The 21,419-nt window shown below is 33.7% G+C and overlaps 1 protein-coding gene across 4 annotated transcripts in view; it reads right to left on the reverse strand.

Annotated features, from left to right (window-relative positions):
* The window catches only part of RPS6KA3 (ribosomal protein S6 kinase A3), a 115,287-nt gene that overhangs the window by 24,842 nt on the left and 69,026 nt on the right, over window positions 1-21,419 (reverse strand). For all 4 annotated transcript variants that reach the window (XM_063083048.1, XM_063083050.1, XM_063083051.1 and 1 more), the window contains 7 exons: window positions 19,828-19,909; window positions 12,593-12,673; window positions 11,750-11,829; window positions 11,064-11,170; window positions 7,734-7,771; window positions 6,589-6,731; window positions 5,917-5,987 (listed from right to left, as the gene is read on the reverse strand). In XM_063083048.1, coding sequence (XP_062939118.1) covers window positions 5,917-5,987; window positions 6,589-6,731; window positions 7,734-7,771; window positions 11,064-11,170; window positions 11,750-11,829; window positions 12,593-12,673; window positions 19,828-19,909 — 602 coding nt within the window. The remainder of the gene's footprint in view (window positions 1-5,916; window positions 5,988-6,588; window positions 6,732-7,733; window positions 7,772-11,063; window positions 11,171-11,749; window positions 11,830-12,592; window positions 12,674-19,827; window positions 19,910-21,419) is intronic.

Below are 21,419 nucleotides of genomic sequence, written 5' to 3' on the forward strand. Positions count from 1 at the left end.
GTCTGAAAACCACTGGCCTGTATGAGCTTGAAAGTCTATTTCAGCTCTAATATATAATTTTATTCTTTTCCCAAACCTACAAATTAAAGAAGCCAATCACCCTGTAAGTATGACAATAATAAAGAGCTGGGGAAAATGGTTTGCACAGAAATTCCTATTTCAGAAATAGATCCATTTATTATTCAGTGAGTTGCTACTGAGTGCCAGTAGCTGAGGATAACTGCTCAGTGCTGAGGATACAGAGATAAAGATAGCCACTCATGGTCAGTGGAAAAGATATAGATAACCCAAGTACATTAAGAGACAAATTCAGAAGGACATATGGAAAGAGTGCTAAGAGAATAGTAGGGGATATCTAATTTAACATGGGAGATTGTGAAAGGCCTTAAATGCAATCTAAAGGTTGAGAATTTATTCATTTGGCCAGTCTTTCCCAAAATTTTACTGAAAAACATTAATCCCTCTAGATACTTAGCAACAACAATAAAAAATATTTCATGATCCAATGAGTTTGTAGAAGACTATCCATTATATCCTCCTGTTGGAGTCACAGAATATACACTCCATATAAAAGGTTGAGAAATCCAGAGTAAAGAAATCAGTAGTTTCTAGACATTTGTTTCCAGCACCTCTTTTTCTAAGAACACCATTAACATCTTGTAGAATTAGGGTTCTGTTGAACAAAACTGGGAAACACTGCTGTGTTAGGTAACAGGAATGCGGCAGAGGTCTTGAAACAGTGGACTAATTTGACCAGATTTATCTTCAAGAAGGTAACTCCACGGGTTGTAGAGAATGATCTGGAGCGGGAAGAGGTGGTAGGCATTCTTCTTAGGAGTGTGGCCCAATAGTATGGGTAAGAGGTCACCATGGCCTGAGCACTGTAAGCAGTGCAATGCAGAGAAATGGTTGAGCAGTGAAATAGTTCTGAGATAGAATTTGGAGTACCTGGATATGTAAGACAGAGGAGGAAATCAAGAATGACTTCCAGGTTTTGGGCTTGGGAAAATGCTTCTAATTGGGAGAACAAGAGAAAAAGAATAGCAAATAGAGATAAATTTAAAGATATGAAGTCATGCATGTTGTATGTTTTGGGAGAGCCATGCAGGTGAGTAATTATAAATACAGGTCTAGTACCTGGTAAATTGATGTAAGAGAGTGATTTAGGGGCTGGCTGGTTAGCTTGGTTGGTTAGAGCACAGCCTTATAACATCAAGGTCACAGGTTTGGATCCCTGTATGGGCCAGCCGCCCCCCCCCCCAAATACACCAAAAAACAGTGATAGTGACTTAGGATAATTAAAATGTTGAGAGCAGCTGTAGGAAAGACTGAGATCAGTCAGGAAAGTGTGTGCACAGGGGAAGAAAAGCACATCAGAGATAGAACCCTGAGAGAGAAGAGCATTTAAAAGGGGGTCAGAAAAAGAACAATTTTAACATTAAAAATAATGAATGCAATTGGCTGAATTGTACTAATTATTAAATCCCATGAGTTCATTATAGCAAAAGAAAAAAAAAAAAGGAAAGTCAAAGCTAACATTGGACACCATCCCCACTGGAAGCAACTAGGGCTCTGACAATTGAAAATAATTAAGAAAAGAATTAAGCATTTATTCTGCCTTTCTTAGATGAGCCTTATTTCAAAGTAACTAAGTAGACCAAAGTGATGAGAGAAAGTTCATTATTTCAGAAAATACCAGTTAATGAGGGAGGATGAAATAATAGTAATAGAAAATCGCTATTTTTGAATTTCTTATAAATAATTGTTTCAAATAATGATTATTAATGGATGAAACTGTTAGATAAAAGCCTGACAGGGAACTTTACAATGGAGGGATCAGCTGTAATCATGAGAAACTATCACTTAAAGTGGGGCAACCAGGTACTATAAGCCTCATGACGTAATGCAATAGCGAGTATATAGTATGAGTTAAGAAATAATCCTGCCTGTTGAGGCGTTTAGGCCACACACCTCCTCCTGGGACAAAGAACTAGCCACGACCCCACCCACATACGTGTATGTAATCTGTTGAAAACATTCGCCTGGACAGGAGAGAGAAAGATGGCACCTGATGGAAGCCGCCAGGGAGTGGCCAAGGAAAGACATAGTTTAAAATTATTAGATAAAAGATATTTTTGCGCTCGTGCTCACCGTGTGATTGCAATAGCAAAGCATTAGAGCAAGATGCATGTTCACATGACCTTTAAGATGACAGGCTGAAGTTAGGAAATCCCCTTGCCATATGCTTATGAAAGCAGGTGCTTGTGTGAAAATAAACAGAACTGCTTGACGGAACCCCTGCCACGTCTGAGTGTCTCTCTGTGGGGCTGAATAGGCGGGCGGCATACTCACCTTCCTCCCAGGCTCTCCTGGCCACTAGGGTGGCAGGAGTAATCCTACTGGTTCCCTCTCTTGCTCATCCCGTGGTGGGGGGATAAAAGGGGCTACTGGGAGGTTTGGGGCCCACCGCCCCTGAGCCCCCGCACGGCCAAAAATATTTAACAAAAACAGGACAGGAGAACAAGTTAATATCACAAAAAGAATAAAAAAGTTTCTACACTTCCAGGAAAAGACTGTTATGTAACCATGGTAACAAGAGAACCACCAGTACTGGTTTTAAATGTTTTCAGTTGATCAATGAAAACTTGCTTGGTGAACACTTTGGCAAGGCAACCAATCAGTAACTGCTCTTTGTCTCTGAAAATTAGCCAAGCAGGGATGGACTCACTCCAATAAACATACCTAGGTGCTGATCGATAACAGTCCCACCCAAGTAATCACGCTCTTACAGATGATGTCAATCCACTTATGGACCTGAAAATCTGCCAGTACTTGAACTACAGCCTTACCCAAAACCCTATATAAGACTAGTGGTCTACTCAGCTTGGAGAGACCTACTGGACCAGCATCACACTAGCTTACTATAGTATGCAATAAAATCAGCTTTATGCTTTTTGTTTTCGACATTGAGAGGTGGCCTCATCTTTTGACAAGATAAATTCAGAAAGTAGAATTCTATAAAACTACTCACTTGGTTTCTACAAGTAAATGGCAGGGGAAAAACAAGGGTAGACTGTTCTAGATTAACACAAGCTTAAGAAATGCAACCAAAACTGGAATGTGCAGACTTGATTTGGATCCAACTGTAAAGACACGGTTTTGGAGAAAATCTGAAAAATTTGGTTAAGGACTGGTACTAAATGATACCTAAGCATCATTACTAGTTTTGTTAGATACGGTTATGTAAGAAAAGATCCATATTTTCAGCAAGGCAAGCTGAATTAAGTAGGTGAGGAATGACATGTCTGGAATTTTAAAAATATTTCAGTAAAGATGAAAAAAGAAAAAAGGAATAGATGAAACAAATGTGGCAAAATCCTGATGACTGTTGAATCTGGGTGATGGGTATATGTGTTCACTGTATTTTTCTATTTTTGAGAATTTATATTCGAAAATTTTTATAATTAAAAAAAGAAAAACGGGCAAGAAGAAATGGTCAAGAGACCAAAAGAGAAATGGTTAGAGAGTCAGAAGAAACAAATGAGAATAGGAACAACTAAGGGGGAAGGGAGCAGTCAACAGTGTCAGATATGCCTCAGAGAGACCTTCCTTAACTGTCCCATCTAAAATGGCTCTTGCCCCTGTCCCTTCCCTCACACATTAGGGGTCACTACAAGAGTAGAGTACTGTGGTTTATTATCCCTAGACCTCCTAGTACTATCTAAAATTGTTATATTTATTTTTTAAAATATCAATTCCTTGTCTCCATCACTAGAACAGAAGCTCTGTGAGACCACCAAAGATCACCTCAGGCTTGTTTACACATAGCCTTTCAAGTATGCCTAGCGAGTACTCAATCATCCTTTGAATGAATTATGTGAATGAATGGTACAGAGAGTCACCTTTCTGACAACCTGCCTCTACTTTTAGCAACCAGACCACTGACAACCATAGTGAGAGCAGTTTCAGTAGAACAATGGGGAAACAGGCAGCGGAATAAAAAAAGACAAAAAAAAAAAAAAAAAAAAGCAGAAATCACAAACTACTCTCTAAAGAAGCTTTCTCTTGAAAGGATGCAGGAAAATGGTGCAGTAACTTGAAAGGAAGGCCAGGTCAAAGAAAGGGTTTGGTTTTTCAACATTAGAGAGTGTCTGGTAGCTGAAAGGAAGAGACCAGAGTAGATGGAGTGATGAAGGTTCAAGTGATGAAAGTTCAGTGAACAGTCATTTATGTAGCACATATTGTTTAACCTTTTGTCATTGTGAATAACATAAAATGCCCCCCCAAAAAACCCACCCCCAAACAAACAAAAAAACTAACCGAAAGTACACAGTTCAGTGATTTACCACAAAGTGAATAGTCATCTGGCCAAGAATTATAACATTGCCAGAAACCCTTATCCAGTGTAACTATTTTCACTATTTTGTCTCAGGCTTTTACTGTCTAAATATGGATCTTAAAAGCTATGCTTTAGTTTTGCCTGGTTTGTAAACTTTATAAATAGAATCACATAGTATTTATTCTTTTGTGTCTGAACTTCCTTTGTTCAACATTCTTGTGAGATTAAACCAAGTTGTTGCATGCAACTGTGGTTTGTTCATTTTCTTTGCTGTATGGTACAGTATGCCCACGGGCCAAAGGCCTTGGCCTATTTTTGCGTGGTTCTTGTTTTATGTTTTTACAGGGTTGGAAAAAAAAAAATACAAAGAAGAATATGAGACAGAGACTACGTGGCCTGTATTATATTAGAATCAGTTTATCAAGTTCCATACAAAAACTTGTTAGGATTTTTATTTGATTTGCATTGAAATTATAGTTTTGTTATCCAGCATTGTGGCCACTAGCCACATATGGCTACCGAGCACTTGAAATGTGGCCAGTCCAAATTGTAAGTATAAAACACACACTGAATTTCGAATGAGTAGGAAAAAGTAATTTACAATATCTCATTAATTATTTTTTAACATCGGTTATATGTTGAAATGATAACATCTTGGAAATATTGGGTTAAATAAAATATATGATTAAAATTAACTTCGTTTTTTTTTTAACTTTTTTTGCGGGGGAGGGTAGGCCGCAGCTGGCCGGCCACTACAGGGATCAAACCTTGGACCTGGGTGTTATCAGCAGCACCATGCTCTACTCAACTGAGCTAACCAGCCAACCCCCTCTTTTTACTTTTTTAAATGTAGCTACTAGAAAACTTAAAATTATGTACATGGCTCGCATTGTATCTCTATTGGATAACACTCATCTACAGAACCCAATACTTTTAGAACACTAGGTCTGTCATAATGTGAACATTATATATCTTTTCAAGTTATTCTGGTTTTTAAAAATTTCTTCGAATAAAATTTTCTAATTTTCTGCACAGAGGTCTTGCATAACTTTTGCTAGATTTATGCCTATGCATTTAATAATTTTTCTTACTATTGTAAACAGTATCCTCTTTTCAAATTTCATTTTTGGTTGCTAGTATACAGACATGAAATATATTTTTGTTTACTGACCTTGTATCTAGCAACTCTGCTAAACTCTTATTAATTCCAAGAATTTATATGACAACTAGATTTTCTATGGATGCCATCATGTTATCTAAATAACGACAATTTTATTCTTTTAAAACCCTATACCTTACTTTTTTTGTTTGCCTTACCATACTGGCTAGGACCTCCAGGACAATGCAAACAGAAATGGAAAAATGAGCATGCTTGTCACATTCCAAATCTCAAAAGTAAAGCTTTCAATATTTTGACATTAACATGAAAATAATGAGTACTCTAAATCTATGCAGTTTGTATTTCAAAAATGTAATTGATGAATTTCTTAGTTATTTCTTACACTACAGCCAACATTCTAAAATCCCATTTTTAGTTTGAAGTATTTATTTTAAAATCTCCATTTGGGAGTACTTACTTAAGAATCATAGTCATTGTTTCTTTTCGATCTTTTCCTTGGAAAGGTAGTGTACCAGTGAGCATTTCAAACTATAGAAAGGCAAAATAATCAGAGGTATTAGCCAATAAGTATAGTGTCTCAAGGCCAGAAGGTTAAAAAAAAATTAAAAAATATTTAAAAAAAGCATCATCTTAATTACAACCAAATCTTCTAAAATTGCTACATAATAAAACGAGTGGTCTATATTTCTACTATATTCATTACTGAACTTCTCAATAATTCCTAAAAACAACTAAGCTATTATTTTAAATGGCAATTTTAAAGTGTAGATATGTGAACAATTTGACAGACATGCCAAATTCATATGAACTTATTTTATTTTTAAAGGTCATTTACTGATAGATTTCTGCACCAGGTTCTCCCAAAGAATAAGCACCATTAATGCTTTCGATTGTACTATTTAGCAGAAAATCTAGGGTAATGTATTTTTGCCATTTCAAATTAAGATGAGATAGAAGCAACTAATGGGTTTTGCAGTCCTTCTACACTGCATGCAATAATTTTTCTTGGTTATTTATTACATGTATAAAATACAGAAAATAAAAAATACCAGTTTCTCTCTCATAACATTCATTGCTGATTCTCATTTAACAAGCAACCCCCCCCCCCAAAAAAAAACCCAAACCTTACCATTAACACACCAAAAGACCACCAATCTGCACTCTGAGTATGACCTCGACGATTAACTACTTCTGGAGCCATATATTCTACAGTTCCACAAAAAGAATATGCCTTCTTTTCATGGTCAATAGACTCTTTACTTAGGCCAAAATCTGCCAAAATAAATATTGAATTCATAAATATCTTACAGTAATTTGAACACATAAATTTTAAACTTTGAATTCCAATATTTATATTAATTATTTAAAAGTTCTAACCAAGTTTTTAACACAATGTATTAATCAATATTTGAACCGTAATCAACCTTAAAGGAAATTATAAACAGTAGGAGATAATATTTTATCTATTTTTTTCCTTTAATCTTTTTTTAATTTAAATTTTTAATTGAAACATACTGGTTATTCATATTTGTGGTGCACAGTTATATTTCAGTACATGTATACAACGTGTAGTGATCAAATCAGGGTAGTTAGTAAATTAATCACTATAAAAATGTATCATTTCTTTGTGATGAGAACATTTAAAGCTCCTCTCTTCTAGACATTTGATAACATGCAGTAAATTATTGTTAATTATGGATGCCTAGCTCGACTGCACACCTACAGAACTACTAAATCACCCATTTTGCCTAAGTAAACTTTATAAAGCAAGTTTCTTGGTGTTATCTTAAGATGTGAAACCCAAAACAAAATAATCAACCATATCTATTTTTACCTCAAAACTTCCACCTAAGCTGCTGCTTTTTAAAAAAAATTTTAATGTCAGTTGATTAAGGGACAAATTTAACACAAAGATTAACAAACTTGGTGAAGGACATGAGCAGATAAGTCACACACCCCACAGAAACAGAAGTGCTCATGTCTAATAAGTACACTCTAAGATGTTGTTGGGGGACAGATGGGGAAAGGGGGTCGGGCTAAGGCCCTTGGCCCCCCATCTCAGAGCCCTGGGGCTTTTTGTTCAGCTCCAGGGTTGTGGAGTGCCATGGGCAGGGCTGAGGTCCACTTTCAGGGCCTGGGGTGGGGGCTGGGGGGAGGGGAATAGAATGGCCTATCTCCTTTAATCATGAAGACAGCCTATGGGATGGTTTTCATCCCCACTCATGAGTCAGGAAGCTGACATCAATAATATTTTAACAAAATGTGGATTTTTACCTGTTAACTTGATGTGACCTTCTTCATCAAGAAGTATGCTGAAAGAAAACAATGAAGTCAGGAAATCTTTTTAAACTACTAGATTTTTAAAATTTTACATTATCAATATAAAATGTAGTTCATTTTCTAGAAGCTAAAAGTGAAGTTACTTCCTTAAGCATCACATCATCACATTTTCTAAAATATTACTTTAGATTGTGAATAAGAATGCAAAGGTAAAGGAAGAAAAAATTATATTCTGAACATATATTTATAACAAATCCCAAAGGCATAAACTTGTATTAATGGTCCACGAGCACCTGAAAACTATTAGGAAAAGAACCAAAAAACCTATTACTCTTCCAAGCTGCTCTTTCTAATGCCTTTCCGCAGAGTTGGCGTGACAAAAGTTCCTAGTACTTGCACAGTAGATCAAGGGTCCACATATTTGAGTGAAAAGCATTAGACCTGTCACTTTTTGGGTCACTTTTAAGGTATCTGCCTCAATTATTCTTTTCTAGTGTTTTTCCTGACACATTCTACACTGTCCTCTTTTTCTCAACACACCACCTTCCCCACACCCCTTGTTTTTCACTGACCCATCCCTTCACTGTATACATTTCCCAGCATTTTCTATTTCCCTGTAAACAGTGAGCTCCTAGAGGATTTGACCTTATTCATCTTTGTAGCTCAGTGTCTGGCAGAGGAGAGATAAATAAGAAATATTTGTTGGACGAATGAGGCCAGTCTGCAAAGGGCCTACAAGGCATTCCAAATAGTTTGGGCTTCTTCTCAAGGACAATGGAGACCATAAAAGGTGTACATGCATGGAGGGTAGAGATAATCAGATCTGCAATTTTAGAAAACAGAGAGAAAAATAAAGGGCTTTTAGTGTGTTCTTTGAGTCATGATAAAGAACAATTGGAAAATGACACTCAGGTTTCTGGCTTGAGCAGATACTTGATTGGAGAGTAATGCCATTAATTAAGGAGCTACAGAAAGAAGTAAATACTAAGCTGTAAGCCAGTAACTATTTCTGGATAGGTATTTTAGTATACTGACTTGAAAGTTCAAGTAATAAATCATTTCAGTTATATTTAAGGTTATCACATAATATAGGCTTTTCCTTAGTTTCTAGTCTAACTAAAAAATGTACAAGTCAGATATAGTTATAAAATTGTACTATGACAAAAATATTACCAACCTTCCGACTTCATCAATTCAAACATAATTACAGCAAAGTTTACTGCTGAGGGCAATTCAGTAAGGACATATTTTTCAAGTCTCTTTCATAAGAAGGTACTTTTTATGAAAAAAATAATTAATTTTGATTATGTTTGACTATGAAGCAAACCAACACATTTAGGAATGTAAAGGGGATCATTAGGTATGGTGGAAATCACTTCCCCCCCTCTGTTTAATAAATACAAGAAAAACAGTTCTAAAAACAAACCAAACTTCAAGTTATCCTTGATAATTTTGAAAGAAGAAAAAGAAAATATGGCTAAATGAGCATTACTAATGCCTTCCACAGAAACTGTGTTCTTTAAGGTAATCATGCCTATGCTTTATCTTTGAAAGAAAAAGTCAGCTGTATTACTTTCAATAAAGTTCTCTTTCAATATTAATAATGATTTTTAGCCATATTTATTATAACAGAGCTTTAATTTAAAAGAATCTGGAAAACCCCTAACAGTTCATAAAACATTTAGCCTAAAAATTTATATTTCTCCCAAGTTCTATGTGATGGTATTTACTTGGATCATTTACCAATTAAACATTAGTTCAATTTAATAGCATCACTGAGACACCTTTGTGAAAGATCTCACTATAAGCAGTCTTATCTACATTTGATCTTATTCAAGCCTTGAGACAGGGTCCATGCTTTATATATAATTTTATGACTAATGCTAATACAATGGTCTATAATAAATATATTCAAGTAGATGGTATAAAACATGAACACTTATTTTTTTCTTATGAATATTTAATCTTATGTTTATAATAATTTTTTTTCTAATGACTATATGCTCAAATATTTATTCTCACCAAGAATTATATTTTGTGTCATGATAGTTAGAAGTTGAGAAAATAATAAGGAAAAGTTAGTAATTATTTGGGGACTAAAAACAGAACCATATGAAACTTATCCAAAAACAAAATATATGAAAAACAAACATAAAATGTGAAAGCATAACAATTTCTAAATGGTCACTTAAAAGGGTTCCAGAGAAGCATTTCCTCTATTTTCTGTCATAATAATTTAAATTTTTCACATAACATTTTAAAATAAGTAATATTCAAAGTTCTTAATAAAAGGAGCTGGCCAGTTAGCTCAGTTGGTTAGAGCATGGTGTTATAACACCAAGGTTAAGGGTTCAGATCCCTGAATGGGCCAGCCACAAACAAAAAACAAAACAAAACCACCACATGAAATTCTTAATAAAGATGATGATTGTACAATTCTGTGAATATATGAAAAAAACAATGAAATTGTACACTTTAAATGATGAATTGTATGGCATATGAATTATAAGTCAGTAAAGCAAGTCTTGATAGAGCCAGGCTCTTGCTTATATCCCTAAAGGAGAAAAAAACCTTTCTTACTCAGTGGTAGATAGTAAACACAGACAAATTAAAACACAGAAGTGTGCACAATTTAAATAATATCAGCTTCTTGATGACTACTATTCGAAAAGCTGTGGGAAATTTGCTCAACTCACACTTAAAATTTGAAATTACCTGTAGAAGAAAATTTTCAGTAAATGATATTTGGGAGGAAGGGTTAGCTCTATACCATCCCTAATACCAAAAAATTTCTAAATGAAGTTAAAAAAAATCACCCCATAAAATCATAAGAAAAATATCTGATCATGGGACTGGGAAAAGCCTTTTTAAGAATAAAAGTAATGGAAGAAATGTAGAGCTGAGGGGAAAAAAATTGTGTAGATTAAAATAACATAAATAAAGTTAAAGACTGGAAAAATGTATTTGGAACATGTCAAATGGTTAAAATTCTTAATTTGTAAAGTTCTCTTATAAATCAATGGGAAAAAATAACATTCTAAAAGAAAAATGAACAAAGTCCATGAACAGAAAATTCACACAGAAATACAAATTGCCAATAAACATAGATTTCAACCTCATTAACAAAGAATGCAAATAAAAACAAGACAATATTTTTAAATTAACCGAGATTTAAAAAGCATGAGAATACATAGTGTTGGCAGAGATGTGAAGCACAGGCACTCTAATACAATGCTGTGAGAGTTCTATGAAGTCACTTTATTTTTTACGACCTCATAAATAATTATATTACATTGTATTCAACTTAGTAGCATGATTCCTTACTTTTCTGGTTTTAAGTCTCTATAGATTATTCCCAGGCTATGTAGATGGTCTAAAGCAAGTGCAAGTTCAGCCAAGTAGAATTTGACATCTTCTTCTGTGAACATCACCTACAATAAAATAATAATTTCTCTGTCTTTATTTTCTTTTTGTGTTTAAATCTTAAAAAAATTTATAAATATGCTAATTATACATAGGTTTATTCACAGTTTACTCCTGAAAATAATTTGCAAATGATCTAATCAGTCAACAAATCATTTACTAAATGCTAACTATGCACCGCAGGAGAAATCATTTTACATTTTGCTAAGTAACAATTATATTCAGGTTGTGCCATTGTTGTCCCACAATAACATTTTAGAAATGAAAAATGATCTTTAAAATGCATGCTGAATTTCCACTACTAATTGTTTAAAGATATCTCATTGATATATTATGGCTTCTGAAAAAACTACAAAAGAAATAGAATTAAGACAAACACAGTTCACTTATCAATTTAAAGTCCTGCTTTCAGAATAAATTGAAAAAGTAGGAAAATAACTCTTGTTTGGCTCAGATTCTTCAATATAAGAATCTTATGCCACTAGAGAAAATATAGTAAGCATAATATTGAAATATGGAAATATAACAAAGCTTTAGTTAAAACAGGATGTGTATAAATAGGTTAAAAACAGAGATTAATTATATACCTCTTTGGATAAGCGTGTAAACAAATCTCCTCCCCTGAGAAAATCCAAAATAAGATACAACTTCCCTTCAGTTTGAAAAGCTGAATGAAGAAATAAAAGTTTCCATTTAATCCATCGTAGTTTATTACTTTAGGCTTACATTAGATTAATTCATTCACAAATGAATATTATTTTTAGCAAATTAATGATTATATCAGATTTAAATTGATTTGTACTTAGAAGAAAACCACTGATTTTTTTCTTAGTTTCCAGGTGGAAATATTAAACGCAGTGTTTCTTTCATTATGAAAACACTAGATTTTCGATAGGCAAGAGTCACTCAGGAATAAAATAGTTCTAAACACATGATCAATAAGAAAAACTTGCAGCAGAAAAAGACTTACTTAACCATGAAATAAAATACAAAAAACATGCTACTAACTACAGAAAAAATGGGGGTTGGTTAGATTTAATTAGCTATAATAAGAATCACCACACATTTACCCACTGAGAAAAAGCACATGGCTTTGGGAAAAAGAAAGGTGGTAACAGTTTTAATACCCTGGCATTAAGGATTTTTAGGTTGGGCTAACACATATGAACTATAAAATGCTGGTACATTATTATTAATTATTATTGTAATTAAAAAGCAATGATTATCATTATCTATTCCTATGGCTATCACTCAGAAACTAACCTTATAATGTTTAAAAGAAATATAAGCTAAACATAATAAAAGCTTCTAAAGTCTGTCATCTGCTAAACACATACAAATATATATATATATACATTAGTATATATGAATGCACTCATGGAGTAGGGGATGAGGTAAAGGGATGAGGTGGGAGGTGATTCATAACTTACCATAATGCAACTTGACAATAAAAGGATGATTAACTTCTACCAAGATATCACGTTCCATCTTTGTCCGAACACGGTCTCGAACTATAAAAGATTGTACACATGCTACATTGCAATATCTTACAAAGATAATCTTTAAAACAAATTCTTCTTGGTGCCTATTTTAATTAAAATTTTGCTATGTGTATAAAAATGTGAATGTTTTGTTTATTGCTCTTGAATTTACAAAATTAATATATCTTTTTACCGCATTATATAACCAAAATAAATTATGTGTATTTATAAAATCTATGCTTTAAGTTCAAAAAAATAAATACAGAGAACATAATAGGTGTTGGTTTTAACATCAAATTTACAAGTATTTTAATCAAAGTTGTGGAAAAATGACAAAAAAAGCATGCAACTTTAAAAAAACATGGTGTCCTAATGAAATATTAAAACACAAAAAAATAGAATAGGTTTTAATACCCTTACCAACCCCATCACCTCAATTAAACAAAGATTCATTAAGCACCTATATAATGTGGCAGACATGGTAAAGGACAGATAGATCCAAAAAGTTCTATTTTGATGGAAGGAGGGAAGGATGGGAAAAGGAGGGGGAGAGAGAAGATACTATGGTAAAGCTGAAAGAGCAAAGTCAGAACCTGGAGTTAGAACTAAATTCAGATCTGTGTAATCTTGAGCAAGTTACTTATTTAAACACTCTGAGCCTCAATCACCTCTCAGCTACATGAGTAAAATGGTAATAACACACTGTACCTTTGAGGAGCATGTGACCACTTGAGATAAGGTTTGTACCCAGAGCCTGGTATGTAAGAGATCTTCAATTAAATGGTAGCTATTATTATTATATTCAAAAGCACCATAAATATAATTAAGGGACAAAAAAAATTTATTACCAGCAATGAGTAGTGCAGGAATTCAGAGAGGGCAAGATCAATTTTACTTACATAAGAAGGCTAGAAGAAAGAGGAGGGTTAGGGCAGAAGCTTTAGGATTTTCTGAGTCGAATTTAGATGGATGGGAAGGATAGGGCCTAGAAAAGAAGAGTGCAGGTATAGAGTACCAGCACAAGTAAAGACACGGAGGCATGAATGACTAACAGGAAGAAACCTGAAAATCAGCGTGGAAACAGAGGTTTACTACTGCGGAGGTGAAGTAGGGAGGATCCAGATTTTTGATAAGTTGGAATGCTAGGATGAATTTATGTTTGACCCTGTGGGCAAAGTTCTTTTTCAGCAACCAAATATTTCCTGAGCAAAGTCTGTGTGTTAGGGACTAGGGATACAAACACAAATAAGATAATGTCCGAGAAGCTCATAATCTAGTAGGAATGACAGAAAGTAAATAAATGATTGGAATACATTCTGATGTAAGTACTCTGAATGGTTGTGTTAAAGATTAAATAGAAAGAATGGGAAAGAGAGTCTTTTTGGGGGGTTAAGGACAGTGAGAAAGCTGAGTTGGTTTTATTTTGAATTTATAAGGTGACCACAGATATTTAAAACATAGAAATAAGACCTCTGGGGAAAATAAACAAAAAACTAAAAAAAATCCTATTTTTCCCATTCTGTCAGTTTTCTACCCCCAACTGGGAGGTTTTGGTGCCACTGACTGAAAATAGGCAAATCAGGAATAGGAATAGATTGCTCTTGATGTCTGTACAGCTCTGTCTTTTAACTCATTTGTCCAGCTAGTCTATCAAATTCAATATCAATCTCTGATTTCATTACCTTGTCCTATCACTACAACTCTGGCATTTTCCTTATTTTATCTGATGGGTCCTTTCTATTTTCTGCGTGAATGAAGTTCATCACCAAGGCCTACTGATAATTCTGTTCCAGTGTAGCTTAAATCTGTCCTTTTTCTGTTGTTACCCACACAATCTTAATTAGTTCCTATTACCTTAAAGCTGGATTCTAAATTTCTATCACTTTCAGTAAGCATACAAAACTTATCATTTAAAAGTCACTCCTCTGCTCAGTAAGCAGCAAAATATTCAACAATATATTTACGATATATCTCTCTTCTATTATTCTACTACAATGGGAAAAAAATATTTGGGAGTCAAGAACTACTGTTTAGTGGCTATACTAATAACTAGATGAGTTACCTTGGTCAAATCATTGCTCAGATATTTTTTTCCAGAGATTTCCTGTTTTCTCCTCTAAAAAATGAAGGGCTACAACAAGATGATTTTCTTTTGATTATGATTATCTTGTGAGATAGTTTTCTTTTCAACATTTCCTTATATGTAACACCGATGAGACTTTGTTTAGTTGAAAATGAGCAGTGAGATTCACTCACTAAAGAATTCCAATTCATTTTGTCTGAGGTAGAACTGTATAATGATCTAATCTGGTTTCTTTTGCTTATGGAAAGACCTACTGACAAATATAAATCATTCTATAATCAGGAATTTGATTAGTACATACTAGGTCAGAAGAAGGCATGTTTTACATTGGTCAATTTCTAAATCCTAAAACAGAATTTGTTAATACTGACTCATGCTGGTAAAGCAACCAGATTCCTCTGAAATAATTTTTCTCATATATATAGTAGTTATTAGATTTAAACCCTCCTTGCTTGAACATGAGAATGAACAAGAAGAAATGCTGTCTATATTTCTAGGATTATGTATTAAGAAACTGTTTTAAGCAATGGTTTACAAAACCTTCTAGGCTGACAGACCACTTCAACAGGACAAAAGTCCCCATTAACTCGACCTAATGCTATTGACTTCTATTTGACCCCATTTATTGGATTAATAGGAACGTTAAAATGGAAAGAGACTTCTGGTTAAACATGGATGTTTTACTCTCTACTTTTTTCCAAAACCCCATTGAAATAACAATAATGGAAAAATTATGCATAAACTCACAAGGACAAAGAACAGGAGAGGAAGCAATAGCAGAAGATGGGTAAGTGGTAACATACAGAGGAGAGAAAGCTAAAACTAAGCCTAAGGGAAGGAAGCCAATGAGAAATAAGCAAATTCTTGCCACAGAATCCTTTCCAATAAGCTTTTTAGTACTTTACTCCTAAAAAAGAAAAAGACAGCAAAGGATTCCCTGGCATTTGAGGAAAGGCTCTAAAAGTGAAAAACATCAAAATAAACAGAAAAAAAGGAATAATGGGAAACAGAGATGATGTGAGGAACAGAAGAAAACTTAAACACCACGAAATCCAACCTTGTAATTTATATCTACTTAGAGAGCAAAGATGATATGGCACCCACGAAACAAGAACAAGAGGCTTTAAATGGGTTGGGGCAGGGGAAAGAACAAGCATCCTCAACAAATAAACTATAAGGGGAAAAAAAAAAAGAGATATGAAGACAGTGCTCACAGTTAAAAAGACTTAGAGAAATCAACCAATTGCAAAGTATAGACCTTATATGTATGGTACCGATTCAAACAAATTGCATAAAGAAAAATGAATTATAACAGTAGGGACAACTAGAAATTTGAACACTGACTGGATATTTACATGTTAATTTTGTAGGTATAATAACAGAATTATATTATTTCTTTTAGGAGTCTTTATCTTTTAGAGATATACACTAAATCATTTATGGAAGGAATTATATAATGCCTGGGATTTGCTTCAAAATATCAAGAGGGGAAGGGGGAGAACATACATGAAAAAAGACTGACCATGAATTGATAAATGCTGAAGCAGAGAGAAGGGTATATGGGGGTTCACTATTTCTTAAATGTTTGACACCTTCCCTAATAAAAAGTTTTTAAAAAATGGAATAATCGGAGCAAGGAAAACCTAGGAAACTAAAAATGATGGTAAAAATAAAAACGTCAATAGAAGGGTTGGAAGATGATGAAATTTCCCTGAAAATATTTTTTAAAAAAAGACAAAAATGGAAAACAGGAGAGGAAAAATAAAGAATATTAAGGAACGATCCAGGAGGTCCAACAGATCCAAAGCGTAGCAGTTACAAAATGAAAAATAAATGACAAAAACAAAACAAGACAAAAAACAACTTTCCCAAAACTGAAGTAATGAGTTTCTAGATTGAAAGCGATCATCCCATATTTGGTATGATGAATTTTTAAAAACCCACACTAAAAAATACCACTATATAAATTTCAGAACACCAGGAATAATGAGTAGATTCTAAAGATTTCCAAAGAGGAAAAGCAGCTTACAAAGGACTGGGAATGCGAATGGCAATAATTTCATTATTGCAACATAGGAAACTAGAAGACAACAGAAGTAATGCCTTCAAATACCTGAGGGAGAATTATTTCTGACTTAGAATTTTACACCCAGCCAAATTATAAATTAAGTGGGGGATAAAATAAAGGCACTTTCAAACATGCAAGGTCACAAAAAATTTACCATCCATTCACCCTTTCTGAGTTAGCTACTGTAAGATGTGTTCCACCAAAACTAGAAAGTAAACCAAGAAAATAGTAGATACAGAATTTAGAAAAGGAGGTCAAATACAACAAAGATGTGAAGGAATGTGACTCCTGTGTACTATTTGGTTAAGCTAGGAACAATTTTTATAATGCTGTAATAATGAAAACATTACTAGGAAAACATGAAAAGGGAAACTGTGTGTGGGTGGCAGTATTATAGAACTAGATTCTAACCTTCCATGTTAGGAAGTCAATAGATTATGTCTCCAAATGAAAACAACAGTCAAAGAATTGCAATATAAGAGTGTTGAATATGAAGGTCATTGGCAGAAGCAGCAGCTGAAGAGATGAAAGTCACTGTCTCTGGGGTTCAAGAATTGGGATAGGCAGGAGGGTGGGTAAAGCACTGCTATCTTACATAATAATCTGTGCAGATACTATCTTAATAAAAATAAAAATTACATTTAAGAACACATTAAGAAATTATCCAGCAGCCTACAATTCCTGTAAGTCAAATATTTTCACTTTTCTATGTCCCTTCCATAGTCTATATCTACATAATTTACATACTTGCAGTAGCCCAGTTTGTTACAGTTTTTCACTTATATATTTTCATTAAGTTCATTTTTGTAATTATATTTAAAATACTTTATTTTAATAATATCCTATTAAGTGGTATATCATAATTTTCTAACCATTCCTCTATTTTTCAATGTGCATGTGATTTCTAAATTCTTGCTATTGTAAATAATGCTTCAATGAGAATTTTCAAACATACAAATTCCTTTTAAGGGTAATTTCCTCAGGTTAATTTAGCAGCAATAACGGCTCTTCGTACTTACTGCAAAACTGCTTTCCAATTTATGCTGCCATCATATGAAATGATAACTCATTATTTTAACATGCATTTGATTTTCAGCAAAACTGAACATTTCCCCAAAGATTATTTTATCTCCTTGTGCAAACTTTATTCTGAAATCCTTTAGATGGAGGATGTAATGTTATTTCTTATCAACTCCTAACTCCATCATTCTTTTTACATCTATTAGTCAGAATTCTACTGCAAGGAAGAGATTCCCCTTCTCCCCTATTAATTATGAATTAACTCATAGATTCTTATTTTATTTGATGGGTTGTAATTTATCACTATTATTCATTATTGCTCATTATATGCAATGTTTAAATTGTCCCAGTAGGAGCCCTTTAATCAACTCCTTATATCAATACTTTATAATATTTGAGGCAAATATTTTGTTTATACTATTTTTCATTGTATGAAAGGTTAACAATTTTTATATTGTCTATCTGTTTGTAATCTGCTCAGTATCTCTTCACAAATATCCCAGATGTGCCAAGCTGTAAAATTCAATTAGGTTGGAGTTTGTTATGGTATAAGGTTAAAGAGAAAACTCTAAACAAATTGTTTTCCAGGTTGCTCAGGAGTACTTCAAACAAAATTTATGAAATCATTACTTAATTTCCCATTGTTCTGTATACCTGCTTTGTCATACAACACAGCAGGTACTCAATATTTTTGTAACAAATATATTAAGATTTAATATATATTTTGTACTATTTTGTTCCTCTGATTTCTAGGCCTGTATAGAAATCAGAATTATTGCTGCTTTAAATAAGCTTTAATACCTGACAGAGCTTGTTTCCTTCTCATTATTCTTCTTTTCCAGAATACCGTGGATTCAGAAATGAAATTCTGAGTCATTTTGTTAAATTTTAAGAAAAAGGCAACTGGTAGCTTGATGATATTGAGCTAATTAGATGGCTAATGGAGTACTGTGATTCTTAACAGTTAGCCTTCTCTAATAGAAATTAGGCACTTATTTCCTTTCCTGGTATTTAAGTTTCTCAGAGTTTCCTTTACAAACTACATTGTATATTATACACAACACAAATCCAGTTAAGTACATGAAAACAAATTACTTTTGTTGCTTTAGTGAATGAACTATCTAAGTTCCATCTATGCAGTTTTATAACATGAGTATAAAGTTATAAAAGCAGTGATGGAAAGGTAGGGCACTGAGAATATAATTGAATTCCCTGGGTCTAACAAGAATCAAGTAAGTGGTAATGCTATGGGGGAGGGACTGGATAGAAAAGTAAACATATTCAGGAAGGGAGCAAGAGAATGGAAGCAAAGAATGGTTTTCATAGAGAAAGGTGAAACTTTTTGGTATGATGACAATATCCACAGTGGGTACTTAATAGGGAATAACACCAGAAATTATCAATGATCACTGCAAATACTCCTTCCAGAATATTTTAAAAGCTTTATAAATCACATGTAAATAGAAAAGAAAAAAACTGAGGCTAGGAATCAATACATAAGTCATCTAGAGGTAAAGTAAGTGATACTACTAAATAAAAGATTTAAGTATTTTAAAATCTATGTACAATTTCTTCTAAATGACTTTCTACCTATAAGAGCCAAATACTGCCTTAGATTTTTCAAAATCGTAGGCTCAGAATAAAAATTTATTTGGAGACCAGAAGTCAAAATGATAAGGTCTTTTAGAATAAAAGCTATTTTGCATCCAGTAAATCAATAACTTTTTCAAAACATTAAAATAATTGTATTAATTTGAAGATGAATAAAACCCGGTTTTAATCTTCTAAACTTCTACTTGCCTAAAGCCCAAGACGAATTCATAATACTTCTTCTACAACATGTCAACTCCTTTTCTTACTAGCCATGTGATTTCTAGTCCAGTAGGAAAAATTCACTAAAAGTCAGTTTAAATTTAAAGCCAATGACAGGAATTGATTGAGAATGTAGTAAGTCACATGAGCTCTACTGAGACTTTTAGTTTGTTTATAAATTCCAATGGCAGCAGTACTTACCTTTCAGTGTGGCCTTCTTCAATACTTTCATGGCATAAAGCTGTCTAGCATCAGAGCCTGAGATTTTTTTAACTAAGAAAACCTGTATTTAAATAAGAGAAAATAAATGTTACAAAGTATCACAAACTATATCTTTGTTAAAATAAGGCTCCTGCTATAAAATAGTTTATTATTACTGTACAGATTCTGATACATTGTAGATCAAGTATTTTCCCTAAAATGCATCAATTATAAATATGAGTTGTAAACAGTATGTTATAATTTGGGGTGTCAATATAAGTAAATATATTTTTTCATTTTCTTGTTTGCCAATTCCAAAAGAACATGTAATACATTAAGACAGAAAAATCTTTAAACTACCTGTGAAGCAATTAGACAGAGAAAAGCCCAACATATTTAAAGTGTAACATGGGTGGTGATGGCTCTGCTTTTAACAAAACAAAAGTTCTTCTGAGTCTATCAAAATTGCTATACAGGGGTTCCTTTTGACACAATTTTCTATTGATTCAATTATTCACTGATGAAGGGTCTTTTCTGTATATGAAAACTGCAAGTACATTTTAGTGCTTGGAAGAACAATTTAAAACAATTAAATTGAAGAATCCTATTCAAAAATATCTAATGTGACTTAAGTCAGAACCCCACCTCCCACCTTTTTACAATCAAATTAACACCAATACCTAAATATGAAAAACAAAATTCCAAGGTATGTTACTGAGCATCTTGATTTTTCAAATATTTTTGGCTGCTTTCAAAATACAATGTAGGATTTATGCAAAATGAATAAAGCCTGCTGTAAATAATTCACGATCATGGTATAACATGGTTGTGACAGTTAATTCTAGGTGTTGACTTGATTAGATTAAGGAATACTGAGAAACCTGGTAAAGATATCTTTTTAGGTGTGTCCATGAGGGTGTTTCCAGAAGAGATTAGCATGACAGCCTGAGTGGACTGGGTCGGAAAGATCTGCCCTCAATATGGGTGTGAACCGTCCAATCTGCTGGGGGCCCAGAGAGAACAAAAACAGAGAAAAAAGGTATACCACTCTATCTTCTGGGGTGGGATACACTCTGCTTTCCTGTTTGTGGATATCAGAGCTTGAGATTCTTCAGCTTTTGGGTTCCAGGACTTACACCAATGGCACCACTGGCTTCCCCAGTTCTGATGATTTTGGACTTGGACTGAGGCATGCTACTGGCATCTCGGACTTACATCAAGGACACACCATTGGCTTCCCTGGTTCTGAGGCCTTTGGACTTGGACTAAGCCATGCTACCGGCATCCAGTTTACAGAGGGCCTATCATTGGACTCCTCTTCACAATCAATCATGTGAGCCAATTCCCCTAATAAATCCCCTCTCATATATTTATAAACATATCCTATTGGTTTTGTCTCTCTGGAGAACCCTGACTAACACAGATTTTGGTAACAGGAGTGGTTCTAGAGAAACAGAGTCTTAAAGATGAATTTCTTTAATTGGTTTCAGGGCTTTAGGCCTGATAAAAAAAGCTAACAGCTCAACTTCTAATAATACAGAAAGCACTGGTAGTCCATGGCATGAACTGTGCAGAGATAATGCAGAATAAAT

Source organism: Cynocephalus volans, chromosome X (genome assembly GCF_027409185.1).
Source record: "Cynocephalus volans isolate mCynVol1 chromosome X, mCynVol1.pri, whole genome shotgun sequence".
NCBI lineage: Eukaryota > Metazoa > Chordata > Mammalia > Dermoptera > Cynocephalidae > Cynocephalus > Cynocephalus volans.